Below are 26978 nucleotides of genomic sequence, written 5' to 3'. Positions count from 1 at the left end.
AAGGGGGGGGGGGGCGCTCATCCCTGATCTGAAAACTTTGTATAAAACACAAATTCCCCCCTCCAGTGCACTTCTAATTGTTGAAAAACATAAAATGCCCATTTTGTCGTTTTTCAGATTTGCGTTTCTAAATTGGGAATACAATGAACGAAAGATCTTTTCATTTGGTCATTTGAGATGACGTTTGAAAACAAATATTAAAACTGGAAAAACGATTTGTTATTTGATTTTAGCTTTAAAAAATAAAACACAAATTCAAATTGAGCTTGATTTTCTCGTTTGTCTGGGACGACTCGGGAAAAGATCATTAAAAGTTAGATTTTTAATTTCTAGTCCTGCAACGAAAATCCTGTGTAAACCTAAGCAGTCACCGTAAAAGGCCACTGGGTGGCGCTAGTGTGCAAAATGCGGTTCACCCAGCAGGTGGAGAAGGTTGTCTTGGATTAGGGAAGTGACGTCAGGCATTCAGGTGAATTGAAGACCGGTGTGCACGAGAGGAGTCATCAAGTACTGGCGAAGCAAGATGGCGGGCGGCAGCGCGGCATTCTCTCAGGTAAGCGGGCACACGAGAAAATGTTTGTCGTCCGTTGTCGTTTTTCACGACGTCTTTTTGCTTCTTGCAGGATTTTCGCCCTTGGAGGACGCAGTAGCGTTTGAGGTTTGAGCATAGCACGTCACAATTCACTTTCTTTTGCTTCATTCAGCACGGTGCTTGGGTTCTTTTGCCGCTAGTATTTCTTTTTTTTTTTTTCATGCTAGCCAGCTCGTTTGCATTCTTGCATTTTAAGTGCTATAAAAGACACTTGGTGGCTTTGTATTTGGGGATTGACCTATAAAAGTGGCGTTTTGTTTGAACGTTTGACAAATGATCTGCTCTTACGAAGTTTACTGTGCATGCAAAATGTTTTTTCCCTCCCTTATATAAAAAAGGCCTATTGCATTTGAGTGTTCCATTTTGCCAATTCAGGTGATTTTTGTCAAATCCTTGACGCTTCAAAGCCCTTCCGCTCCAAATAAAGCCATAATAAATGAATAGATAAATAAATGCATAGATAAATACATAAACCATTAAATAAATACATAAATGAATAAAAGCATAGATAAATACATGAAAACACCAATAAATAAATACCCATAATAGATTCCTCCCTCCCGGTTGATACATGACCAATACAAACTTGAGAAGCTTCTAGAAGAAGAGACAGGGGATGTGGAAATGGAACAATTTTGCAGACTGGAAGAGGAGCCAAAGGGGATCTGGAATGGGAGCGGTTCTCCAAGTCAAGAATCAAGCAGCAGGCAAAAGTCGACGTGTGGTGATCATGTGACCAGGAGGGGGCAGTCTTGCGCTCTGGTTGGCTTTGGTTATGGGTGCACGTCGGAAAGGCTTCCTTGAAATGAGGGCAAAGTGTTTTGGGGGGTCTGATGGTTGGACTTGCTTAAGAGGTGGTCTGTGGTTGAGGTTGTGGCTTGTCTGGATCCAGAGCAGCTTTGTCTTACGCAAGGATTGCCATTGAAAGCCGGACGGGGCATTGGGGGGAGACTTGGTCACGCCGATGGACACAGACAAAACCTTGACGTGGAGCCGAATGTCCAATTTTGCGATCTGACTTGTTAACTATTGTAACATTTTGTCTTTTTCTAACCTACCACTGTCGTACTTGCATTCTTTGTTCTCCCCTCAGAGTAGGGCGACATTGGAACGAGCCGGTCCACAAGGTGCCGGAAACACAAACAAAACTTTGACGTGGCGCCGAGTGTCCAATTTTGATATGACTTGTTGACTGTTGTAACATTTTCTTTTTCTAACCTACCGCTGTCGTACTTGCGTTCTTTGTTCTCCCCTCAGATTAGGGCGACGTTGGAACGAGCCGCTCCACAAGGTGCCGGAAACACAAACAAAACTTTGACGTGGCACCGAATGTCCAATTTTATGATATGACTTGTTGACTGTTGTAACATTTTCTTTTTCTAACCTACCACTGTCGTACTTGCGTTCTTTGTTCTCCCCTCGGTGTAGGGCCACGGAGCGAGCCGGTTCACAAGGTGCCGGAAACACAGAGAACTTTGACGTGGAGCCGAATGTACAATTTTATGATATGACTTGTTGACCATTTGTCTTTTTCTAACCACCACTGTCGTACTTGCATTCTTTGTTCTCCCCTCAGTGTAGGGAGACGTTGGAGCGAGCTGGTTCACGAGGTGCCGGAAACAAAAACAAATGTTTGACGTGGAGCTGAATGTCCAATTTTGTGATATGACTTGTTGACTACTGTAACATTTTCTTTTTCTAACCTACCACTGTCGTACTTGTTTGTTCTCCCCTCGGTGCAGGGCAACATAGGAGCGAGCCGGTCCCAAATGTCCAATTTTGCAATGTAACATTTTGTCATTTTCTAACCTACCACTGTCGTACTTGCGGTCTTTGTTCTCCCCTCGGTGCAAGGCGACATAGGAGCGAGCCGGTCCCAAATGTCCAATTTTGCAATGTAACATTTTGTCATTTTCTAACCTACCACTGTCGTACTTGCGGTCTTTGTTCTCCCCTCGGTGTAGGGCGGCGTTGGAGCGAGCCGGTCCACGAGGAACCACCGGTCGAGGGTGTTCAAGACATGACGACGCGAGCAGCACACGACTCATTGCACGTTCCGCTTTTTGCAGACTGGACGCAAAAGGGGGACGCACGGCCCGACCCGGCGACGGTAACCAAGAGAGTAGCTAGCCGCTGTGGTCAAGTAAGCAAGTGACCTCCAAGTGCTCTTTGAGTTTCTGACATTGTTTCTGTGTCTGCAGATGGCGACTGGGACATGACACAATCTGATCCGAGTTGGACCGCTTTCCCGGCTGGCCGGGTGGCATCACTCTGCAGCCAGGTTCTGAGGGAGACCCGCTTCCCTGGAGACGTCGACCTGCGCAGCTTCAATGTGTGAAATGGAGTTTTTTTTCTCAATTCACACCAGCTGTGTCCAAATGTTTGTTTGAGGGCCTCGTACTGAAACAAATTCAAAATTCTTTGACAAATTCACTAAAGATTCTAATCAATCATGAGATTTTGCTATTAAGTGTTAAAATGTTGTGCTACTGCTACAAAACGGTGTTAATTTTGAAGGTCATTCATGTGGAGTCTTGATAAATCTGACACAGCAAAAATAAGGCTAAACTACTGTGTTGAGTGAAATTTTGAACAGAGGATTTGACTTGTAAACAGCGCATCTTAATATTCTGACGCCCTTGATCAGTCGAATTTTGGCGCTCCCCTAGTGGCCTGTGTCCAATGGCCTTATGTCACAAAGAGCCCCCATGCTGCAGTTTGGACACCAATGGTGAAGTGTGTGTAGGGCTGCATGTGTATTGGAAAACTGCCACATGGTGGTATACGTTATTGGCATGCACTTTAAGAAACGAAAGATTTTTTTTTTTTTTAATGTGGCCTAATGAAATAAGCTCTGTGTTTTCTTGCCAAATTATTTTAGAAGTCACTGATCCAAGTTAACATCTAACTGATCTCATTCAGTTCAAAAAGTTCATTTCCATCCCAAATTTTTGCTTAACTTTGCACAATGCAATAGTCTGGCCCGATCCTGCCATACCACTGATTTTCCAATATGTTGTGCAGCCTTGATTGAGTGCAAACGCACAGCGATGGCGCAAGCGAGACTTTGGTGCTTGTGTCTTGCAAGGTGGAAGAGAAGCTGCACAAAACGAAGAGCCAGCAGACAGAGGCCACAAGACCCGGGATTGGCGAGTGGGGCGGGCACAAAGGATGAAATCACCCCAAGAAAAGCAGTCGCCATGATGCATGACTGGCCAAGACTGGCCAGAGGTGACATGGCAATCAAATATTCAAGGATAGTGCACACACTTCTTTTTTTAATCGCATCTCTTTATTTGTCTGTCGCAGGGCTCGCTCGCGTGGCATTGGTGGGACGGGAGCAGTTCCTCAAATGAAGATGAGTACCATCTGCTGGTCAGTGAGTATCTACAGAAGTGAACCGCATGCAACTGAGTGTTGTCTTTTTGCAGTTGTGCGAGGCAGAGGATGAGTCCAACAAACCTTCAGCAGACCTTCGCCCGTGACGAGCGGCCTACACGAGGCGGGTGCAGATGCGGCGAGGGCGAAGCAGCCAGCATTTAGGGAGAGTATGATTTTGTTTTTGCCCTTCCGCACTTGCTTTCCGAATGCAACTGAGTGCTGTCTTTCTTTTTGCAGTTGTGCGAGGCAGAGACTGAGTCCAACGAACCTTCAGCAGACCTTCGCCCGTGACGAGCGGCCTACATGAGGCGGGTGCAGATGCGGCGAAGGCGAACAAGCCAGTATTTAGGGAGTATGATTTTGTTTTTCCCCTTCCGCACTTGCTTTCCTTTCCTCCCTCCACTTTTTCACTGGGTGTGCACACTGTCTGCATGATGCCTTTCTTCTCATTGTGCAATATTGTTTTCGTGGTTTTTTTAATACATGGAGTGAACTGTAAACTTTATACTGTAACTGTGTGTGTCTCTGTGCCTGTATTAAATTGTGAACTGATTTCAAGTGGTCCATTTTCAACACTGGCATGTAAAGTCTATTGTGCATATTTTGAGTTAAATGACAACATGCAAACTGTAATACTTTGAAACATTATAAGGTAATTGAAAAATTAGTCTTAAACAAATAAGTCCAAATAAGTAATATGAAACATGCAGGGTCAGCTATTTCTTTTTACAGAGTAAAGAAATGCCATATGCTTTCAAAATTGTTGACAAAAGCTAAGTAGGCTGACACACATAAATGCCAATGAGAAGCTGTTGAGTAAGCATCAAAACAGTCTGCGTTGTGACCAATGAAATTCGTCTTTGGAAAACCTTTTTGCCACCCTGCTGTAAAATGACCACTGAATTCAGAATCTTGCTCCATGTTGGTGCATTTTTTTTGTAAGAGTAAAAGCCTTTATTTTGTTGGAGCCTTTTTTTTTCCGGGTCAATCATGTGGGTGAGTGTGTGAATAAAGTTGACTTTGGTGTGTTTTGTTCCTGTGGGTGGTCTTTGTAAAAAAAAAAAAAAAAGTCAACTTTGGTGTCAGTAGTCATTCACGATGGGCCTCAGTTGATGCATGTTGTGAAACTCAAACTTCTTGCATGTTTTGTTACAGGTCTTGATGTCTTCATATGCAGTCTGTCTGAGAAAGGCCTGTTGCTATGCAGTGGAGAGGGATGCTAAAGTAAAATTTTAAACATTACATGCAACTTCTAGGATTTTGGTCTTCAATTCAAAGCATTCGTTGCATGGTGCTTAACACTGCCAACCTTGGTACCAGAACTGTGTAATATTACCCAGTTCAACATTAAGCCTGCATAAATGTGAGTAAAGGCCACACCGCAACCTGCTTAGGTGGTATGTAAGTGAGCCAGAAAGCTACTCCTATTACCGGCGTCTTTATTCAATTAGCCTTTTTCAGACAAGTTAGATGAATTCTAAGTGCTGCCATCTAGTGGCGGTAAAGTTATCCGGTCTGACGCACCATTTAACTGTATGCGATAATACTTCATTTTTAACTTTAAACATGATTAAAAATAATAGGTGCCCTAATTGGGCGGCTGGGTTAATGCGACCCATCTTTCGTAGTTTGTTTTGCCCAAAGCAGTCATACCACATAAATACTGCCGCTGTCTCTCCAATGTGCATGTGTGTAAAACGTACAAAATTTGCATCATTTATAGACCACATGCTAAAAATATGACGTTCATGCAGCTGGTATTGTAATCCACAGCTTGGTAAAGTGCTTCCGGTTGAGCATGGCCGTCCGTACTCGAACACGAGTCTGCGGTTTGACCTCCCGCCCTGTCGCGCACCAAACCGCGCGTCCATCAGTGATTTAAATATATATATATATATATATATATATATATATATATATATATATATATATATATATATATATATATATATATATATAAACATATATATATAAATATATATATATACGTACACTATATGAAGTAAATGACGGGATTGTTTTCACCTCATTTAATATGCATCAAGCATACGAGTTGGTGTTTTAGAAAAGCCTAAACTAGTAAGTCACAAAAAAGTTAAAAAAAAAAAAAACTTGCTAAAATTCTAAACAGTTAATTGTCCTTTTCTGTTCAGAGAAGCGTCTAATGAAATGTGGTTAATACGGTTGGGGGAGACAGATGTGATTAGCGTTAGTACATGCATAGTTAGTGGTATGGTCGGTCAGTACAGCGTTTGGATAGAGCAGTGCATGGGTTAGTGCATTCATGGTTATCACACGACAGAACATTTCGCGGCGGCGGGGAGTCGAACCCTGGGTCTCAGGTGTTCTAGCGCAGCGATCGAGCCACTCGCCCATCGTGGCGAGCTCGGCGGTCACCCCGCTTTTTCCTCGAGTCATTCTTATCCGTTCAGTATTTCGTTCCGCGCGCGTTGGGTAAGTACAAAAGAGTGCAAACGGCCGAGAGCTGCCAGGTCGACGTAGCCGTGTGGTCTATGACACGGCCTCTTGCCCCGAAAGAACCTGGTTCGATCCCAGGCCTCAGCACATGCTTGGCGGTGCTTTTGCAATTGGAATCTCGCCTACTATAAGAGTACGCATATGCAAATATCATTGCATATGCAAGTATTTATGTGTAAATACACGAGGTGGCCCCGCCCCCGGTGGGCGGGGCCACCCAACGGGCCACGCCCACTGGCCCCGCCCCTGGGAGGCGCCACAAGCCCCGCCCCCTGGGAGGCGCTACAAGCCCCGCCCCCTACCCTAGCGTAATTAAAAATGAGTAGAAATCTAGTAGTGTAGGGGGCGGGGCGAAGCCCCGCCCCCTACACTACTAGATTTCTACTCATTTTTAATATAAATGATAATATAAATATGTATATACATATACACATTTATATATATATATATAAACATATATATATATAGAAACGATAATATATATATATATATATATACATATATATTATCATTTATATTAAAAATGAGTAGAAATCTAGTAGTGTAGGGGGCGGGGCGAAGCCCCGCCCCCTACACTACTAGATTTCTACTCATTTTTAATTACGCAAGGGCAGGGGGCGGGGCTTGTAGCGCCTCCCAGGGGGCGGGCCTTGTAGCGCCTCCCAGGGGCGGGACCAGTGGGCGTGGCCCGTTGGGTGGCCCCGCCCACCGGGGGCGGGGCCACCTCGTGTATTTACACATAAATACTGGCATATGCAATGTTATTTGCATATGCGTACTCTTATAGTAGGCGAGGTTCCAATTGCAAAAGCACCGCCAAGCATGTGCTGAGGCCTGGGATCGAACCAGGTTCTTTCGGGGTAAGAGGCCGTGTCATAGACCACACGGCTACGTCGACCTGGCAGCTCTCGGCCGTTTGCACTCTTTTGTACTTACCCAACGCGCGCGGAACGAAATACTGAACGGATAAGAATGACTCGAGGAAAAAGCGGGGTGACCGCCGAGCTCGCCACGATGGGCGAGTGGCTCGATCGCTGCGCTAGAACACCTGAGACCCAGGGTTCGACTCCCCGCCGCCGCGAAATGTTCTGTCGTGTGATAACCATGAATGCACTAACCCATGCACTGCTCTATCCGAACGCTGTACTGACCGACAATTCCACTAACCATGCATGTACTAACGCTAATCACATCTCTCTCCCCCAACCGTATTAACCACATTTCACTGGACGCTTCTCTCAACAGAAAAGGACAATTAACTTTTGAGAATTTTAGCAAGTTTTTTTTTTTTTTTTAAACTTTTTTGTGACTGACTTACTAATTTAGGCTTTTCTAAAACACCAACTCGTATGCTTGATGCATATTAAATGAGGTGAAAACAATCCCGTCATTTACTTCATATAGTGTACGTATATATATATTTATATATATATGTTTATATATATATATATATATATATATATATATATATATATATATATATATATATATATATATATATTTAAATCACTGATGGACGCGCGGTTTGGTGCGCAACAGGGCGGGAGGTCAAACCGCAGACTCGGGTTCGAGTACGGACGGCCATGCTCAACCGGAAGCACTTTACCAAGCTGTGGATTACAATACCAGCTGCATGAACGTCATATTTTTAGCATGTGGTCTATAAATGATGCAAATTTTGTACGTTTTACACACATGCACATTGGAGAGACAGCGGCAGTATTTATGTGGTATGATTGCTTTGGGCAAAACAAACTACGAAAAATGGGTCGCATTAACCCAGCCGCCCAATTAGGGCACCTATTAGTTTTAATCATGTTTAAAGTTAAAAATTAAGTGTTATCGCATACAGTTAAATGGTGCGTCAGACCGGATAAATTTACCGCCACTAGATGGCAGCACTTAGAATTCATCTAACTTGTCTGAAAAAGGCTGAATAAAGACGCCGGTAATAGGAGTAGCTTTCTGGCTCACTTACATACCACCTAAGCAGGTTGCGGTGTGGCCTTTACTCACATTTATGCAGGCTTAATGTTGAACTGGGTAATATTACGCAGTTCTGGTACCAAGGTTGGCAGTGTTAAGCAACATGCAACGAATGCTTTGAATTGAAGACCAAAATCCTAGAAGTTGCATGTAATGTTTAAAATTTTACTTTAGCATCCCTCTCCACTGCATAGCAACAGGCCTTTCTCAGACAGACTGCATATGAAGACATCAAGACCTGTAACAAAACATGCAAGAAGTTTGAGTTTCACAACATGCATCAACTGAGGCCCATCGTGAATGACTACTGACACCAAAGTTGACTTTTTTTTTTTTTACAAAGACCACCCACAGGAACAAAACACACCAAAGTCAACTTTATTCACACACTCACCCACATGATTGACCCGGAAAAAAAAGGCTCCAACAAAATAAAGGCTTTTACTCTTACAAAAAAATGCACCAACATGGAGCAAGATTCTGAATTCAGTGGTCATTTTACAGCAGGGTTGCAAAAAGGTTTGCCAAAGACGAATGTCATTGGTCACAACGCAGACTGTTTTGATGCTTACTCAACAGCATTTATGTGTGTCAGGCTACTTGGCTTTTGTCAACAATTTTGAAAGCACACGGCATTTCTTTACACTAAAAAGAAATGCCTGACCCTGCATGTTTTATATTACTTGGACTTGTTTGAGACTAATTTTTCAATTGCCTTAGGTTGCAAAGTATTACAGTTTGCATGTTGTCATTTAATATGCGCAGTAAACCTTACATGCCAATGTTGAAAATGGACCACTTGAATTCAGTTCACAATTTAATACAGGTACAGAGACACACAATTACAGTATAAAGTTTACAGTTCACTCCATGTATTAAAAAAAAACACGAACACAATATTGCACAATGACAGCACTGAGAAGAAAGAGAGGCATCATGCAGACAGTGTGCACACCCAGTGAAAAAGTAGAGGGAGGGAGGGAAGGAAAGCAAGTGCAGAAGGGAAAACAAAATCATACTCTCCCTAAATGCTGGCTGCTTCGCCCTCGCCGCATCTGCACCCGCCTCATGTGGGCCGCTCGTCACAGGCAAAGGTCTGCTGAAGGTTCGTTGGACTCATCCTCTGCCTCGCACAACTGCAACAAGACAGACAGCACTCAGTTGCATGCGGTTCACTTCTGTAGACGTACTCAGTGACCAGCAGATGGTACTCATCTTCATTTGAGGAACTGCTCCCGTCCCTCCAACGCCACGCGAGCGAGCCCTGCGACAGACAAATAAGGAAATGCGATTAAAAAAAGTGTGTACACTATCCTTGAATATTTGATTGCCATGTCACCTCTGGCCAGTCTTGGCCAGTCATGCATCATGGAGACTGCTTTTCTTGGGGTGATTTCGTTCTTTGCGCCCACCCCACTCGCCAATCCCGGGTCTTGTGGCCTCTGTCTGCTGGCTCTTCGTTTTGTGCAGCTTCTCTTCCACCTTGCAAGACACAAGCACCGAAGTCTCGCTTGCGCCATCGCTGTGCGTTTGCACTCAATCAAGGCTGCACAACATATTGGAAAATCAGTGGTATGGCAGGATCGGGCCAGACTATTGCATTGTGCAAAGTTAAGCAAAAATTTGGGATGGAAATGAACTTTTTGAACTGAATGAGATCAGTTAGATGTTAACTTGGATCAGTGACATCTAAAATAATTTGGCAAGAAAACACGGAGCTTATTTAATTAGGCCACATTAAAAAAAAAATAATCTTTCGTATCTTAAAGTGCATGCCAATAACGTCTACCACCACCATGTGGCAGTTTTCCAATACACATGCAGCCCTACACACACTTCACCATTGGTGTCCAAACTGCAGCATGGGGCTCTTTGTGACATAAGGCCATTGGACACAGGCCACTTGGGGAGCGCCAAAATTCGACTGATCAAGGGCGCCAGAATATTAAGATGCGCTGTTTACAAGTCAAATCCTCTGTTCAAAATTTCACTCAACACAGTAGTTTAGCCCCATTTTTGCTGTGTCAGATTTATCAAGACACCACATGATTGACTTTCAAAATTAACACCGTTTTGTAGCAGTAGCAACACATTTTAACACTTAATAGCAAAATCTCATGATTGATTAGAATCTTTAATTAATTTGTCAAAGAATTTTAAATTCGTTTCAGTACGAGACCCTCAAACAAACATTTGGACACCACTGGTGGGAATTGAGAAAAAAAAAAACTCAATTTCACGCATTGAAGCTGCGCAGGTCGACGTCTCCAGGGAAGCGGGTCTCCCTCAGAACCCGGCCGCAGAGTGATGCCACCCGGCCAGCCGGGAAAGCGGTCCAACTCGGATCAGATTGTGTCATGTCCCGGTCGCCATCTGCAGACACAGAAACAATGTCAGAAACTCAACGAGCACCCCAAGTTGGAGGTCACTTGCTTACTTGACCACAGCGGCTAGCTACTCTCTTGGTTACCGTCGCCGGGTCGGGCCGTGCGTCCCCCTTTTGCGTCCAGTCTGCAAAAAGCAGAACGTGCAATGAGTCGTGTGCTGCTCGCGTCGTCATGTCTTGAACACCCTCGACCGGTGGTTCCTCGTGGACCGGCTCGCTCCAACGCCGCCCGACACCGAGGGGAGAACAAAGAACACAAGTACGACAGTGGGAGGTTAGAAAAAGACAAAATGTTACATTGCAAAATTGGACATTTGGGACCAGCTCGCTACAATGTTGCCCTGCACCGAGGGGAGAACAAACAAGTACGACAGTGGTAGGTTAGAAAAAGACAAAATGTTACAACAGTCAACAAGTCATATCACAAAATTGGACATTCGGCTCCACGTCAAACATTTGTTTGTGTTTCCGGCACCTCGTGAACCAGCTCGCTCCAACGCCGCCCTACACTGAGGGGAGAACAAAGAATGCAAGTACGACAGCGGGTGGTTAGAAAAAGACAAAATGTTACAATAGTCAACAAGTCATATTATAAAACTGTACATTCGGCTCCACATCAAAGTTCTCTTTGTGTTTCCGGCACCTTGTTAACCAACTCGCTCCGTGGCCCTACACCGAGGGGAGAATAAAGAACGCAAGTACGACAGTGGTAGGTTAGAAAAAGAAAATGTTACAACAGTCAACAGGTCATATCAAAAAATTGGACATTCGGCGCCACGTCAAAGTTTTGTTTGTGTTTCCGGCACTTTGTGGAGCGGCTCGTTCCAACGTCGCCCTACTCTGAGGGGAGAACAAAGAATGCAATTACGACAGTGGTAGGTTAGAAAAAGACAAAATGTTACAATAGTCAACAAGTCAGATCGCAAAATTGGACATTCGGCTCCACGTCAAGGTTTTGTCTGTGTCCATCGGCGTGACCAAGTCTCCCCCCAATGCCCCGTCCGGCTTTCAATGGCAATCCTTGCGTAAGACAAAGCTGCTCTGGATCCAGACAAGCCACAACCTCAACCACAAGCACAGACCACCTCTTAAGCAAGTCCAACCATCAGACCCCCAAAAACACTTTGCCCTCATTTCAAGGCAACCTTTCCGACGTGCACCCATAACCAAAGCCAACCAGAGCGCAAGACTGCCCCCTCCTGGTCACATGATCACCACACGTCGACTTTTGCCTGCTGCTTGATTCTTGACTTGGAGTAGAACCGTTCCCATTCCAGATCCCCTTTGGCTCCTCTTCCAGTCTGCAAAATTGTTCCATTTCCACATCCCCTGTCTCTTCTTCTAGAAGCTTCTCAAGTTTGTATTGGTCATGTATCAACCAGCAGGGAGGAATATATTATGGGTATTTATTGGTGTTTTCATGTATTTATCTATGCTTTTATTCATTTATGTATTTAATGGTTTATTTATGTATTTATCTATGCATTTATTTATTTATCTTCATTTATAATGGCTTTATTTGGAGCGGAAGGGCTTTGAAGCATCAAGGATTTGACAAAAATCACATGAATTGGCAAAATGGAACACTCAAATGCAATAGGCCTTTTTTATATAAGGGAGGGAAAAAACATTTTGCATGCACAGTAAACTTCGTAAGAGCAGGTCATTTGTCAAACATTCAAACAATACGCCACTTTTATAGGTCAATCCACTAATACAAAGCCACCAAGTGTCTCTTTTATAGCACTTAAAGTGCAAGAATGCAAAAGAGCTAGCTAGCATGAAAAAAAAAAGAAATACTAGCGGCAAAAGAACCCAAGCACCGTGCTGAATGAAGCAAAAGAAAGCGAATTGTGACGTGCTATGCTCAAACCTCAAACGCTACTGCGTCCTCCAAGGTCGAAAGTCCTGCAACAAGCAAAAAGACGTCGTGAAAAACGACAACGGACGACAAACATTTGCTCGTGTGCCCGCTTACCTGAGAGAATGCCGCGCCGTCGCCCGCCATCTTGCTTCGCCCGTACTTGATGACTCCTCTCGTGCACACCGGTCTTCAATTCACCTGAATGCCTGACGTCACGTCCCCAATCGAAGATAACCTCCTGCACCTGCCGGGTGAACCGCCGTTTGCACACTAGCGCCATCCAGCGGCCTCTCATGATGACTGCTTTGGCTTACCGTGAAAATGGTATTTCACGCCACATAAATCAGAGTGAATTAAAAGACAGAACATAGCATAATCTTCAGGCCCCACATTGTGTCCATCATGATGGTGAATATTTATATTGGCTTAATCATATGCTTCTCACATTCACCACGAGAGGGCGACAAAGCCATTCAAAACATCCGCCCACCATCAATTCACATGGTTGCTGAGTATTTTTTTCCCCTGCAGCATGAGCACTGAGAAGAACGACTGTCAAGTATAGAATGAATCGATGTATTGCCTGCTTTTAATATTTGACCCAGTCACAAGCTGCTTCCTGACCTGGATAAATGCTAATTGGATGAAGAGAGGCTTCAGAGAGTAGCAGGAAGTGATGCTGTGACACGTAGTAAATCCTATTAAGAGTTTGACTAAAGAACTTAACCGTCTTTGGGTGTTATGAGCAGGAAAATGACATCATGTAATACAAAAGATTTAAAAAATACCAGCCACAATTCATTTTTCTTTAAGCTAGTTGCGTTTAATTACAAATGGCCACAATTTACATATTTTGTCTTGCTACCGTGCTGTACATTGCGTCTGCGGGAATTCTGTCAGATATGGGTAGAAAATTCCAGATGCATGCTATGTGACTATACAGCCACCCTTGTCTCCCTTGTAAGGATTTTTGTCGTCTGGGACGCCCTTGATGAGGGGGTCGTTGGGAAGCAGTGCCTCCACAAAGGTGATTGTGTCTGTGCAGTTTGCACCCACCTGGAAAAAAAGTCAAATATTGGATTGGGAGTATTTGGGGTGCAGTGTAAGGGGTGTAATTGAACCAACAAAATAAAATAAAACTTACTGGTGTCCTCGGTGTGTTCACTTCTTTCTTCAGCTGCTCCAATTCCATTTTCAGGATCTCCTTATCGGACATATCCCGAGCCATCCTGGCTGAAGAGAGAAACCAACCATCCTCAATCCAAACATTCCCACTACAACACCATCCATTTGAATAGAAAATTAAGAAAATGTACCTGTGGAATGACGGGGATCCCCAACAAGCAAAGAGAAAAGTATCCTAGTAAGAGCTCATGAACGGTCTTCGCACCAACTGACTGACTCGTCCTGTCCTAAGGCTCTTCATCCCGGCTCATCTGATCACCTGATGTCACCAATCCGCCGTGATTGGATTAAATAATCAGGAATCGTAAGGCCGCAGCATCTCAATCAGGGTGATGACAAGGCTGACTTCCCCTTCAAATGGATCATTTTCTTTTGTTAAAGCCATTCAGTTGTTGATTTACTTCTGTGCTTTCGATTGGGCTTCATTGGCCAGCCAGATGACCTTAGATTCTTCCTCAGTCCAGGCCCCGAGGTAGCAAAGCAATCCTAGATCATGAGGAATCATGTTTTATCTATAGCTATAAAAATCTCACAACTCTTATTGTTCAAATCAGCTTGCATGAGTTAACAAATTTTGCCACTTGTATTTGGCAAGGTCTTTAGAGATATAAAGCTTTCATTGTATGTAAAATCAAAGAGACATAACTAACTAACTAACTAACTAACTAACTAACTAACTAACTAACTAACTAACTAAAGTGGGTAAGTACAACAGATGCCAAAACAGATGCGTGGCTGTAATTCTCCACTAAGTGGCAGTGACGCAGCGTCAGGGATCTTCCTCAAATGTTTAAGCCAATAGCAAGACGCTTTTCTCACACACTTTCAAAGTAAGACGCCAGGCGACTCTATTTATACAGGTTCCTATTGTCGAACTCGAAATCGTTTTTTATTTTGAAATGATGTAGTCCGATGTGACGCGATCGTCGTAAACAGCCAACATGGCGGCGCCGAGTAGGAAGCAGTTGTTGAGGTTTCTCAGCCAGTTGGGCGCCTTTATTTTGACCCGATTTGGATTCTGGAACTGCTTCTGTATGCTGATGCTGTTTGCCGAACGAGCTGATTCCAAAAGGCAAGAAAAATATTGTAATTGTGACAAACAGGAGGTTATTAAAAGTCGCCGTGTTTGGTTAGGTTAGACGAAAATTAAACCCTTAGCATTCGTTATGATGCAATGTCGAAATAGTTCAATTTAAAAATAAATAGATTTACGTATATTTTCGGGTGGAATGCATAAAATAGATTCCGGGGTCTCCTGTTAGGGTGTTCCACTCGTGGTTTTGGGTGTGTCGTTTGAATGTGGGCACTAAAGGCGTCCTGTAATTACGTGCGTCTTTACGGCAGAGCCCCATTCTCAGCCAGCTTCTGTGCATTAATGCAAAAAAAAAAAAAAAAAAGCTTAGTTTTCAATTTTAAGGATGCATTTAAATTTATAACCCCCCCAAAAAATTAAACACGATTTAAATTATTTTAGGAAAATAACTTTTACATAAACTCAAACGCCAACCTTTAGTGTATTTAATTTTGGCTTCCCCCAAAAAATTGCAAAATATGACAATTTCTGTATGACAATAAAACTCATCAATGGCATGATAAAAAAAAAAAAAAAAAGTTAACTTTGTGGCCCACAGGAAGCCAGACATCCATGTGCCGTACCTGTATGTTGACATGGGGGCGGCGGTGCTGTGCGCGAGCTTCATGTCGTTCGGAGTGAAGAGGCGTTGGTTCGCCATGGCCGCCGCCGTCCAGCTGGCAATCAGCAACTATGTGTCGTACATCGGCGAGCAGGTTCACTACGGCGACTGGCTCAAGGTGAGCGTCTTCACGGCTGTCAGTCAAACACCATCAAATGGAGCGGACAAATAACCAGCCCCTTCACAGGTACGCATGTATTCCCGCGCGCTTGCCATCATCGGGAGCTTCCTGGTTCTGGCCAGCGGGGCGGGCGAGGTGTACCGGCAGAAAGCACGCAGCAGGTCCCTGCAGTCCACTGGACAAATCTTTCTGGGTGTCTACCTCATCTGCATGGTAAGATGTTTATTCTAACACTCATCTTGGGACTCCTATATAGAACATTTTTTGAGTTGTTTCCTTGGGAGTGGGCAGCTGTTAAAAGAAATGGAACCTGTGTGCTTGAAGGTGTACTCGCTGCAGCACAGCAAGGAGGACCGGCTGGCCTACCTGAACCATCTGCCAGGCGGCGAAGTGGCACTGGCGCTGCTGGCGGCGGCATTGGGCGTGCTAGCTCTGGCCTTCCTGTCGGGTCACTACGTGCGCATGGCAGCGCAGGTCCTCGCCACGGCCCTCCCGCTCATCGTGCTCCTCATCGACGGCAACCTGGGCTACTGGCATCGCACGCGTAAAGTTGAATTCTGGAACCAGATGAAGCTCATCGGGCACAACGTGGGAATCTTCGGCGCTATGCTCATCCTGGCGACGGACGGTTAAGATCGCCTGTGGGACTTTAAAACTGTCAACACGCTGCTCCCGAAGTCTTGGTCTGCTTACGTCTTCAGGCTTCAATTAGTCTGAAAGGGAAACTCCATGCTGAAAGATGCCAGAAAACAGCACTCTTTTTATTATTTAACTTTTTTTTTTTTCTTTGCAAGCTTTGGATGTAAATATGTCCTTTTCTACAAATTGTATTGTTATTTTTATGTCATTAAAGTGACCTGATCATGTAAATTCACTGTGTGGACTCGTGACATTTGAAGCGAACAAAACTCAGTAGGCATTAATCAACTAAAACTAGATTTCGCTTCATTTTGTAAAATAATTCAAATAAAATAATTTTTTGTGTCACTATTTACACATAGGTTAGATCACTTTAAATGTAGGGCAAGTCACACTTTCCCACTAACAAAGATTAATACATTTAGGCCACTCCAAATTGAAAAATATTAAAAACCTAAGGACAACATTTTGAGAAGACTGAGCAATTCAATTGTGGGCTAATTATCGTGTTTAAATTTAAGTATGTCTGGTAAAGAGTGAAATAGACACAAAAAAAACCCTCTACTTTTCAAAAAGTGGCTGAAATATACAGTCAGAATTTTTGTTACGTTTATTTTAGAAAATGTCCTTTAAAGTGTGGCGTTTCAAGTCACATTTTGTTTTAAAATACAGAAAATACAGACAGTAGAACATGGGAGACGGGCAAAAGAAACAAAACAAAAAAAAAAAGATGACAGAAAATAAAGCTAACAAGCCTTTCTGACTGCGCTAGTTTTTGTCTTTTCTGAAATGGAACTGAAGGCGAAGACAAGGTAGGAAGGAAGGAAGGAAGGAAGGAAGGAAGAACGGGAGGCGAGTGAGGGAGGAGCAGGAGGCAGGGTTCAAGTTAGTCAAGGAAACTATGGTGGCTTTATGGTTCAGGATTAAATTATTCTTTTATAAAGTCTAATTTAAGATTTCATCTTTCCTCTCTCTTTTTTCTCTTTTTTTTTCATTAAGTTTTTTTCTTTTTATCGTCTTCATGATCCAGGAAGGAACCTCAGCGCACCGCCTCGTAGCGGACGCCCGCGCTCAGGACAAGGAATGCCGACTCGGTTTGGCGGCGGCAGCGGGAACGGCGGCGGTGCCCGCCCCGGGACTCCAGCCCCCTCCCCCCCACCGCCTCCTCTGCTGCCGCCGCCGCCCGGCCTCCCCGCGGCGGCGCCTCAAGAAGATAAAGTTGAGTCCTTCTGTGTTTGCTGTGCTTGTGAACGCTGCACGGACTTCTGACTTTCCACATCTCTAAAATGTTTCTCCACCTGCGCAGGAGCACACGAGGGGAGGGGGGAGGCGTGGGTATGAATGACATGATTCGCAGAATGGCCCCTATCCCCCGCAATAAGCAGATGTCCACTGTATTGACTTTCGAGGCCCCACATTATTTTTTTAACGGAACCACAAGCATGGTGCGATTGCCAAGGAAGAAGTGGATTGTCACAAGTGAGGATAAAAAAAAAAAAAGCGTGGGAAATTTTGAGAAGCTGCCAGCAATGACCCACCGCCCTGTTTACTGAATGCAGCCGTACTTTTTGCTTTGCTTTCAAGCTGCAGGTACAAATATAATTATAAATAATACGGAGTATTATTATGAAACAAAATATACGCCGCATTGGTCTCACTTGTGTTGTATTTAGAGCAGGGGTGGGTATAATCATATTTGATTCTTCACAGTAGTGTAGTATTGTTGTCATTTATTCCATTCAACAATTTAGGAGGCAATTTCAAACAGTAAAATCCTTTTACAATTACTTTTTTTTTTTTTTACATTTCATAAAAATTGGTAAAATTGACTTCTGTGCATTCATATTTAAAAATAATAATAATCAGGTGCTTGTAGTCTGTTCAGCACAAACATTTGCCCAACCCTGATTTAAGATAGTAAAAGTTATATCATACAGACATTCTCCGAAGAGGAAGAACAACTCTATTACAACTTTATTCAGGCGAGGGTGCTAATAGTTCTACCATTCCAAACAAATCTTATTCCAAAATAGAGTGGACTGGTTTTCAAAGTCACTCACAACATTCAAGGAGCCAATCAGACTGTGACTGTTTAAATGTAAACAACACAAGCAAAACTCTTCTTCAAGATAAAAATGTACTCACTATTTTGCGTACATGACTTAAAGCGCTTCCCTCTTTGCCTTTGCAGTTGTCCACCTGGTAAGGCGGCGAGATGACGACGTCGTCCATCACGATTATGTTCTTCTCCTGCCATTTACACTCTTTGATGCTGCGCACGCAAAGATGACAGCGTTGAGCCGACAAAATGGAGGACAACGACGGAGGCGAAACAGTCGTGCTTACGTTTTGTGAATAGTCTGGAATAGCTGCTGGCCCTCAACAGACACCCCAGCGCTGATTGCATAGGCTTGGGACAGCTTGTCCTCTTTTTCTGTCTTTGCTCGGTTGGCAAGCTGCAGAGAAGGAGAAAAAATATAAAAAACAAGAACTGGGGTGTAATAACATACAACACCCCATTAGGTCACGTGTAAGATGACTGGTCGCCGTCACACCGACCTTGCTGACATTCAGCGATGCTAGAGGGGGCGGAGTCTCAGTGCGGTCAGTGATGATGTCCACTTCGGAAACGTAGGCTAAGTTGATCAGGACGACGTCGCTGAGGTTGGGCTTGCCGCTGGAGGAAGCACATTCTGGAGGTGGGAGGTCAAGGAGCATGGCAACAAAAGGAGGCAAACTTCTCTAAAATTTTGAACGTGTCCAATTGTTCTGTTTCAGTTATTTATGCACAAGCTATTCTCCAACATACACAGAAAGGAATCAAAGTGGATGTCTGGGCTTGTTTACCCAAAATTCTAAAAGGGTTGTCTATGAATCCGACAATATTTGCCCGACTCCTTTTCCTGAAGAAGTGCTGCAAAGTAGTTTTTTTCATTCCTCTTTTTTTTTGCTAGCTTGAAGGCATACTTTCCGTACCACTGGCGCCAGCGGATGCACCCGATTGACAAAGTAACACTTTTTCCAGGCTCCAATGATAAATATTTTTGGATCAGTCTTTTCTGTGCAACCCAGTATCAAATGACCAACTGTGACCTTGAATGACCACTCTGTGTAATGGTGATTCAAATACACACAAGTGACTTAGGTTAGTTTGACTTTGCATACACACCTGATGCTTTCAATGACACAACGTAAACCGGATACTTTTCGCAAGGATGCTCAAATGTCAATGAAAAGTAACAATGATAGTCATTTTTGGAAAACTAAAACGATTGTATCCAGGATGAGGGTGCAGTGGACGCACGCCACTTGTAGAATCACCCACCCACAAGGGGCTGCAGAATGGGCTCAACATAGAGCTAGCGGCTAACAGAAGGCCTACCATGAAACAATGTGTCTCTCTTAACTGCAACAATTGTCAGCATTTTCGTTGGAAACACGACTTGACTTAAAGAGGCGCAAGCCTACACGTGGGTAACTTTAACAAACCTCGTACAGCGGCAACGCAAGTGAAAGCTTGACCGAGCCTTAGCTAGCATGTTAGCCGTGCGGCACAGCCCCTCATTGTGGCGTGGAGGGGAATGGGGGGGCACACGGGGAGCCCGCGACCCCAAACACGCCTCATATTTGCACGTAGCCTCCACGTAAACATGCCCGACCGCGGTCAAATTGGAACATACAGGTAGCCGGTTGCGTTAGCTTCTTAGCTAGCCTCAGTTTGCGCACACAGCCATGATGCCTGACGTTGCCATGCCAGATAGTGAGCCATGTCGAGCACGGGCAACACAATGAGCAGATTCAAAACACTTCCACTGGCCGCAGCGGGCACGACGACGCGTCCGGCGACGCGTCCCGATTCCCACGAACGCACACGCGTGCAACAGCGTCCGGAGTCGTGCCTTTAAAACGCACATAGGCGTTGTGGAAGCCAGCTAGCGCCAATTACGCCAGCGCGGAGCACTATTTGACATATTTCGGCGAGCCGACGGGCCCTCGTAGCGGGGCCCGGCCAACCGGCCAAACGCCGCCTGGCTCTCAAACAAAAAGGATACTCAGAGTCAACATCTTGGACTGGTAGTCAAAGGCGACCACCTCCCCCTGCAGCCGCTGGCCCAGGCAGGTGAGGCAAGAGACATGGCTCCCGACGCTGAAATACTCCCCCGGTCCAGGAGCCGCCATCTTCTCCGCGAGCTAACCGGAGCGCATGCCTTACGTAGCGCGACGTGATGACGTAGGCGGGGCGTGTGTCGTGAGTCACGTCGCACGCCGCCCAGCATCCCCCCCGACGCAACATTACGGTAAAACAAATATGAAATAAGTCATAACGTCACACGGCTACTCGTCCGCCACACGTTCTTTGTAATGAACGCCGTTATAGTAACTCGTGTACACGATGAAAAGTGTGACGTTTCACGTGGTGTTACATTCATGTGAGAGCGAACTCTAGTGGACGAGAGGCGGACGTTCGCCTTCTTCTTAAACCGCCCCATTCATCGCGATAGTCACATAAACCACCAGTGATGGATTCCATCCACACCTACGGAATATGGATGGCCGAAAGCCTCCAGCACAGGACGAAGGGCTTGGAGAAACTTTGGCTGCTCATTACCCACGCTGGCGGTCCCAAGCCGGCCTTTCTGTTCGTCTTCCCCTGCGCATACTTTTTCTGCCGACGGACGGGCATCGCGGTGTTGTGGGTGGCCGCGGTGACAGAATGGCTCAACTTGATGCTCAAATGGTATTTTTTAAGTATTATTTTTAAATATTTCTTTTGTCTTTAGTTATATATTTTTTGACTATATGGAATATATTTGTCGAAAGCAATATTGATGCTCAATAGGTATTATTTATAAATGTTTCTTTTGTCTTTAGTAGGATTTTTATATATTTTTTAAATATATGGAACACACTTTGTCAAAAGCAAGATTTAAAAAAAAAAAAAACATTGGTATTGTGATTCTCAACCAGTGTGCCATGGCCCACAAGAAGTTATGTCAAAAAATACTTTTTTTTCCTGATTTAAAAATCCATTTTTAATTACTTATGCTAATCTCGTAAAGTGACATTAAAAACAATCAAATGTTACACCACAGTATGACATGATCAACCAGTATCTCCACTTTTGTGCATCGTGAAACAAATATGAAACAATTAACAGTGTAATGAAATAAACTACAACTCTCAATTGACAAGGATGAAAATAAGACTTGCAATTTAAGGATGGAATTTTACTACATTGTGGCTCACCCAAAACCTCAATGATTATTTTTTTTTTTGTTCAATATAATTTCTAGTGTGCTTTTTGGTGAAAGGCCATTCTGGTGGATTGGCGAATCCCAAATGTTTTCCAACAAGTTGCCCAAGGTTCAGCAGTACTCCTCTACATGTGAAAATGGCCCTGGTGAGAAGAACCTTTTCTACTGTGTTGTAACTCCTCATGAGATTCTTAACCTTTTTTGAACGTGTAACCCCTCATCAGGCAGTCCATCGGGACACGCCATGGTCACTGCGGCGGTCTGGTGGGTGGTGGCGTCCTCCCTGCGCTCGTTCTTATACCGCCGTAATTACAGGTGAGTTGCTCAACTCCGTAACAAAACATATCCGATTAAACTGGTTTTACCAGGTGAACTAATGAACAAACGGTTCTCCCAAAAGAAAAAAAAAGGTTAGGAGTGCCAATTGCATCTACACTACTCTTCATATATCAATTTTGATTGACAACTTAATTGCCACAATAAAGCGGTTAGCGTGAGAACCGTTGACCTATATTTTTACAAAATCACTGCTGTTAAAAAAAAAAGAATCATCCAAAAAAAAAACTTTTCACATCTGCATAACTTGATTTTCATGTATTATTGTTTTTGCATTCCAGCATACCAGTGACCTACATACCTTACGTACTCTACGGGTTATTGCTGGTGGTCGTTGGCATCTCCAGAGTGTTTGTCTTAGCCCACTTTCCACATCAGGTGGTAACCGGTTCCATTGCAGGTCTGTTTGCCTTCAATCGTTTGCTTAATATAGAAAAAAAAAAATTGGGGTGTGTCAAACTGACATAACAAATACCACGCTGGCTTTATTTAATGTGCGCATTATGTAAACCGACCTGACAAACATTAATTTTTCCTTTAGGGCTTGTTGTAGGAATGTACCTGAACCACAGGGTGCCAGAAAGGCGGCCATTCCGCTTCTTCGTCAGCGTCGCTGTGGCCTTGCTGCTCGGAACGCTGATATTAAACGCCGGGCTACGGTTGATTGGCGTCGACCCCTCCTGGTATAACCTGTTGGTTTTTGATTGCAAAACAATTGCTCGAAACTGACATTAGAATATAGTGACATAACAAATAACTGCTCTTCTGCAAGGTATATAATTAACCTATCAACGTTTGTCAGATTTGTGCTCAATAGTGCTTGAGAGAAGCAGAAGCAGCTACATAAAGAAATAAAATCTCTTTCACCTTGTAGGTCTTTGGCATTGGCGAAGAAGTGGTGCAGCCACTCCGAGTGGGTTCGGCCCGACGTGGCCCCGTTCACCTCACTGGCCCGGGACTGCGGGGTCCTGCTGGGTCTTGGCCTGGCCCAGTACTGGAAACCCGGTGGCTGGCCGACGCTGCCCAAGAAGCCGCGGGTCGTGTCCATGGTGCTGTCGTCCATGGCTCTGTACTTGGTGTACAGCGCGCCGTTGCCGCTGAGGCCACCGATGCTCTACTACACGCTATTTTTTGTCAAGTTTGCTATGGTGCCGCAGATCGTGATGCTGGTGCCTGGACTGGTCCATTTCGAGATGCGAAAGATGAAAAGGACCTAGACGCTTGTTACTTTTTTCTTCTCGACATGAATGTCTTTGCTTTTGCTTTCAATTATATTACTGGTACGTTAACTATAATGCGAGGATGCCACTTAAATTGTTGTGGTGTACCATAATAAAGTATTTGCAATCATCTAAACATATCAGAAGTCAACAAATTAGATAATAAATGACTAAACATGTGTTTCAGTAGGCAACCATTTATAAATATGTTTTTCTCCTCTCAATACATTGTACTGTACAGGTTACAATCAGTTCGCATGAGATAAAAACACATTCTGCTGAACTTTTTTTTTAATAATTATGTCTTTTTTTTAATATATCACAGCGATCTGAAAGCTCACGTGTACAGACAAGAGAACTCTGCTCAGCAAGCAAATACATTAATCATAAAAGAAACCAGGTTTGGGGGGGGGGGGGGGATGATAGGGGAGCACACCAGTCTGCTATACATGTTTCCGCTTGAGAAGAATAAAACATGCATCTGACTATTTACAGCCAACTAATACATATATTTGAACCGTACACTCTTGGATAGCTTCAATTTAGAACATCTGAAACTAAGTATAATACAGGCAACACCAGCTCAGAAAAAAATGAAGTGGGATGTTATCAGTACTAAGTGGAACTCCCTTATGCTGGGATTAAGGGATTGGTTGGTGATTTTTATGGCGTCAAGTACCGCTTATTAAAATCGCACTCTTTCAAACAAAGCCAGATTATTAATTGTGGCTGTGCCGTAAGCAAAACATTTCAAATGCTCATCAGGCCGCGCCTGTACAACTTGTGCTAGGAAAAAAAAGTCTTTACGTCCTTGTAAATCTTAATCTCTGTTAAGTATCGTCTATTAGAATCTGACGTGGCCACTTACATTTGACAATCGGAATAAGGAAGAAATGGCAAACTCGAAAGTGGAGCTTACCTTTTTAAGCCTTTGTGTTGGAAAGAAACCAGACGGAAGGAAGGCGGGATAAAAGCATTTGCTTTTCATCGAAGCCTTCTCTGAGGCTCTGCAAAGGCAAACGTTAGTAAATTGCTTTCATCCGCCGCCGCCGCCTCGGGCCTGATTTAACCGATGTTTCAAGTGTGTATACTCAAAAAGGCGATTCAACCTGTTTGGCACATTCCCACACTTCCTAGTCTGTGAAGAACATGTAAAATGCGTCTGAGAAAGAAAAAAAAAAAAATGTTGAGCTTATGTGAAGAGTTTTAGCATAGTCCCTCTTTGGACCAGCAGTGGGACACCAAGGCAGCATGAACGGTATACGATTCAAACGATGCTTCCTCTGGCTTCTATGTACAATATATAACTTAATTATAAATATGGTCATTTCTTCTCTTCTTTAGTACTTAAGCTGTTGAGCTGTTTTGTATTCTGCCGAGCAATGTACAGTATTGAACATATAGTATTGTATTACATTGAAGAGTCTACTAGCGACCGTGGTTAAGAGCACACAAGATACGAGTCCACCAGTCCGAGGAGTTGTCCGTGTCGTCTCTGTGCGGGTTTTGAAAGAAGCACACTGGTTGTTGTCCAGAACCTGGACTTAAGCATGTGAGCGTTTCAGGTTGGTGAAGTCACGGCGTGTCGGTCAGTCAAGTCCAAGACCTTAAAAGTGTGTAGCCCCCTCTCGCGTGAGTTTTTCCGAGTCCTTTTTCTTGTTGCTTAGAGTTTCTGCGCGTCGCCGTCTGAGCGGCGGTTACACGTTGGACTCCACAAACGGTCTCTTTGGTTTGATGGGTGAGGAGGGCCCTTGTGTGCGGGTCTCTCGGGAGAGTTGTCGGTACATGTTGTCCTGGTAGGCTTGCGCCACAGGCAGAGTCCTGGCCACCTTCACGTCCGGGTAAGTGGGCACTTGGCTGACCCGCTCCAGGATGTCCCCGGTGCCCCGCGAGCCGTTGGCCAGTTTGCCCAGTGAGGGCGGTGGGGTCTGGGCGTAGTAGTCGTCCTCCAGCAGGTGTCCGTTTTGTGCGTTGTTGGTCTTGTTGTAGTAGGCGATGTTTCCGAGCGAGGTGGGCGGGCTGTAGGTGGACCCTTGCTGGACCAGTTGGCCGGGCGAGGTGGGGCTGACGGCCGAGTCCATACGATCCATGGCGCGGGATCGAGAGGGTTGGTGCAGGTACTGCTGAGTCCGCGCCGTCTTGTCTATGACGCCCATGAAGGGGGTGTTCCGAGAGCGAGTGGGCTCGCCCTGATACATACTCCCGCCGCCCTGCGAGGGAGAGATGGGTGACATGTCATCGCAGGAGCGTTCGTAGGTGGTTTGCAAGGGGATCTCCATCTGCTGGATGGAGGAGGATGGCCTGAAGCCCGGTGCCAGGTTTGAGGTGGAGCCGGTGGAGATATTGTTGCTAGAGGGGGAGAAACGGAGGCCTACGCTCTGCGAATGGATGAGGGGCCTAGGGGTCGGCACGTGCGGCTTTATCTCGGTGGTGTTGGCGCTGACGGGGCGTCTCACCATATGCGGGACCTCGGGGGAGCCCAGCTGACAAGGCGGCATGGCATTGGCGCGCTCCAGCACGTGCTCGGAGACGGGGTAGTAGGCGGCGGACTGGCTGCGACTGATCTGAGGCGTCTGACTGTAACGGATGCCCGCCGGACCCCCGCTGCTGGCGCGGTAGGCAGAGGAGGGGCGCTGGGGTAGCTCATCCTTCAACAGGCCCGACTCCATGACCCCTCCTCGGCCGCCGTACTGACATAGGGCGCCAGAGCTGAGGCTGGCTTGCACCTGCGACACAGAGCGCCCGTCCAGCGAGGGCTGGTACACCAGTCGGCTGTCTACGTCCACCGAGCCGCCCTGGTAACGGCTACCCATGGAGTGGCCCATCTGGCCCCCGTAACCGCTATTGCCCATCATGCTGCTGGGCTGGTTTGTGCGCACAATTTGGGCCATGGACGGCTGCAGACGAAGGCCTTGGGCTTGGTGATGCTGGGACGACAACGAGGGCTGAGAGCTGAGCTGGAAGGAGCGCTGGCTGCTCATCTTAGACAGGGGCGATTTGGGTCGCCCGGGGTGCTGCTCTGTCTGGTAGCGGACAGGCGAGCCCGACTGGGATCTGTACAAACAAACACTGTCCACCGGCGGGCTGGCTCTGTACTGGGCAGCCCGGCGCAGAGGGGACGGCGGCGGGCTCTGGCGGTCCATCCCCTGCCCGCTGCTGCCCATGGGCGGGGGGCTGAAGCGGTAGGACGCTTGGTGCACCGGGGAGGTGTGCGGGCTGTGTCGATAGTGGGAGTTGTGATGCGTCGGGGACAGGGAGGGCGACGTGGTCTGGTAAGACCCGCGAGTAGGAGAGGACATGGAGGAGGACGTGGGGTGGTATTCATAAGGCTGCCCCATAGGAGAACCATCACCTAGGTAGATCTGGTCTGCATTTGTCGGGGACAGTGGGGGGCTTTGAATGATGGGCAGACTGGACGGATTGCTGAGGGACTCCGGCGGGGGAAGTCCCATGGACATGGCCTCTAGCTCCTGCTCTAGGTAGTCCTCATCCTCAAAGAGATCCTGGACAGGCTCCATGTCCTCCAGTCGGGGTTCCGGGGGAGGCGGAAGAGGCATGGAGAGGCAATCTTCATCCTCTGGGGGAGGCGTGGGAGGCGGGGAGGGGGGAGGCTCCAGCTCCAAGTCTGGAGGCGGGAGCAGCTCCCCCTGGCTCAGCTGGTGACACTCCTCCTCCACGCGCTGTAGCAGCCGCTGGATCTCTCGGTTGTTGGGGCACTGCTTCATGGCTTCGTTCAGGTCCTCCAAGGCTTCAGGAAACTGCCTAAAAATCGAACAGAACATTTGACTGCATAATTAAGTCTGTTATTTAGTCGAAATTGTGGGAATGTATAAAAATCTGT

At 45.5% G+C, this 26978-nt stretch overlaps 6 protein-coding genes and 1 long non-coding RNA gene across 23 annotated transcripts in view; 3 read left to right on the top strand and 4 right to left on the bottom strand.

The window, feature by feature from the left end:
• The window catches only part of fbxl15 (F-box and leucine-rich repeat protein 15), a 78149-nt gene extending 73143 nt beyond the window's left edge, over positions 1–5006 (top strand). For 3 of the 6 annotated variants that reach the window (XM_088359915.1, XM_088359906.1, XM_088359910.1), the window contains 5 exons: positions 2662–2735; positions 2794–2926; positions 3681–3823; positions 3902–3967; positions 4024–5006. The gene's annotated coding sequence lies outside the window, so the exon portion shown is untranslated. Of the gene's footprint in view, positions 1–2661; positions 2736–2793; positions 2927–3680; positions 3824–3901; positions 3972–4023 lie in introns of all 6 variants that reach the window. The other 3 variants (XM_088359909.1, XM_088359911.1, XM_088359907.1) reach the window with 3 other exon arrangements.
• Positions 5007–7942: 2936 nt separating this feature from the next.
• Positions 7943–12936, bottom strand: LOC148382648 (uncharacterized). 2 transcript variants are annotated; one of them, XR_015854214.1, is made up of 6 exons: positions 12802–12936; positions 12697–12731; positions 10875–10948; positions 9777–10810; positions 9636–9701; positions 7943–9573 (listed from the first exon to the last, which is right to left on the bottom strand). It is a non-coding gene; the product is annotated as an uncharacterized LOC148382648 (long non-coding RNA). The 2 variants fall into 2 exon arrangements; XR_015854213.1 differs by having other exon boundaries at positions 7943–9701.
• A 548-nt stretch (positions 12937–13484) lies between these two features.
• Positions 13485–14168, bottom strand: gngt2b (guanine nucleotide binding protein (G protein), gamma transducing activity polypeptide 2b). The gene is made up of 3 exons (XM_088360844.1): positions 14004–14168; positions 13832–13920; positions 13485–13743 (listed from the first exon to the last, which is right to left on the bottom strand). The coding sequence occupies exons 2-3, from the start codon at positions 13913–13915 to the stop codon at positions 13615–13617; spliced, it is 213 nt and encodes a 70-aa protein (XP_088216970.1). The 5' UTR covers positions 13916–13920; positions 14004–14168; the 3' UTR covers positions 13485–13614.
• A 607-nt stretch (positions 14169–14775) lies between these two features.
• tmem101 (transmembrane protein 101) lies at positions 14776–16557 on the top strand. The gene is made up of 4 exons (XM_088360840.1): positions 14776–14944; positions 15504–15684; positions 15754–15900; positions 16012–16557. Exons 1-4 carry the CDS (start codon positions 14814–14816, stop codon positions 16318–16320), a joined length of 768 nt encoding a protein of 255 aa, XP_088216966.1. The 5' UTR covers positions 14776–14813; the 3' UTR covers positions 16321–16557.
• A 356-nt stretch (positions 16558–16913) lies between these two features.
• On the bottom strand, positions 16914–20604 carry lsm12b (LSM12 homolog b). The gene is made up of 5 exons (XM_088360841.1): positions 20379–20604; positions 18886–19019; positions 18673–18782; positions 18472–18598; positions 16914–17624 (listed from the first exon to the last, which is right to left on the bottom strand). Exons 1-5 carry the CDS (start codon positions 20503–20505, stop codon positions 17532–17534), a joined length of 591 nt encoding a protein of 196 aa, XP_088216967.1. The 5' UTR covers positions 20506–20604; the 3' UTR covers positions 16914–17531.
• Positions 20605–20633: 29 nt separating this feature from the next.
• g6pc3 (glucose-6-phosphatase catalytic subunit 3) lies at positions 20634–23420 on the top strand. The gene is made up of 6 exons (XM_088360838.1): positions 20634–21064; positions 21621–21727; positions 21806–21896; positions 22199–22317; positions 22459–22600; positions 22792–23420. Exons 1-6 carry the CDS (start codon positions 20847–20849, stop codon positions 23132–23134), a joined length of 1020 nt encoding a protein of 339 aa, XP_088216964.1. The 5' UTR covers positions 20634–20846; the 3' UTR covers positions 23135–23420.
• tanc2b (tetratricopeptide repeat, ankyrin repeat and coiled-coil containing 2b) overlaps positions 23319–26978 on the bottom strand; it is a 37494-nt gene continuing 33834 nt past the window's right edge. For all 11 annotated transcript variants that reach the window (XM_088360825.1, XM_088360826.1, XM_088360824.1 and 8 more), the window contains one exon: positions 23319–26899. In XM_088360825.1, coding sequence (XP_088216951.1) covers positions 24835–26899 — 2065 coding nt within the window. In that variant the 3' untranslated portion in view covers positions 23319–24834. The remainder of the gene's footprint in view (positions 26900–26978) is intronic.

Source organism: Syngnathus floridae, chromosome 18, assembly GCF_059516105.1.
Source record: "Syngnathus floridae isolate MCC-2025c chromosome 18, RoL_Sflo_1.0, whole genome shotgun sequence".
NCBI lineage: Eukaryota > Metazoa > Chordata > Actinopteri > Syngnathiformes > Syngnathidae > Syngnathus > Syngnathus floridae.
The sequence above is the reverse complement of the archived record's forward strand: the minus strand, read 5'-3'. Positions and strand labels throughout refer to the sequence as shown.

Coding starts and splice junctions, on each gene's coding strand:
- g6pc3 (XM_088360838.1), top strand. CDS start 20,847: ATGGATTCCATCCACACCTACGGAATATGGATGGCCGAAAGCCTCCAG. Junction 21,065..21,620: donor CTCAACTTGATGCTCAAATG/GTATTTTTTAAG, acceptor TATAATTTCTAG/TGTGCTTTTTGGTGAAAGGC. Junction 21,728..21,805: donor TACATGTGAAAATGGCCCTG/GTGAGAAGAACC, acceptor ACCCCTCATCAG/GCAGTCCATCGGGACACGCC.
- lsm12b (XM_088360841.1), bottom strand. CDS start 20,505: ATGGCGGCTCCTGGACCGGGGGAGTATTTCAGCGTCGGGAGCCATGTC. Junction 18,599..18,672: donor TTCCAGACTATTCACAAAAC/GTAAGCACGACT, acceptor TTGCGTGCGCAG/CATCAAAGAGTGTAAATGGC. Junction 17,625..18,471: donor TAAGTCATGTACGCAAAATA/GTGAGTACATTT, acceptor GCTCCTGCGCAG/GTGGAGAAACATTTTAGAGA.
- gngt2b (XM_088360844.1), bottom strand. CDS start 13,915: ATGGCTCGGGATATGTCCGATAAGGAGATCCTGAAAATGGAATTGGAG. Junction 13,744..13,831: donor TGAACACACCGAGGACACCA/GTAAGTTTTATT, acceptor CTTTTTTTCCAG/GTGGGTGCAAACTGCACAGA.
- tmem101 (XM_088360840.1), top strand. CDS start 14,814: ATGGCGGCGCCGAGTAGGAAGCAGTTGTTGAGGTTTCTCAGCCAGTTG. Junction 14,945..15,503: donor GAACGAGCTGATTCCAAAAG/GCAAGAAAAATA, acceptor TGTGGCCCACAG/GAAGCCAGACATCCATGTGC. Junction 15,685..15,753: donor ACTACGGCGACTGGCTCAAG/GTGAGCGTCTTC, acceptor GCCCCTTCACAG/GTACGCATGTATTCCCGCGC.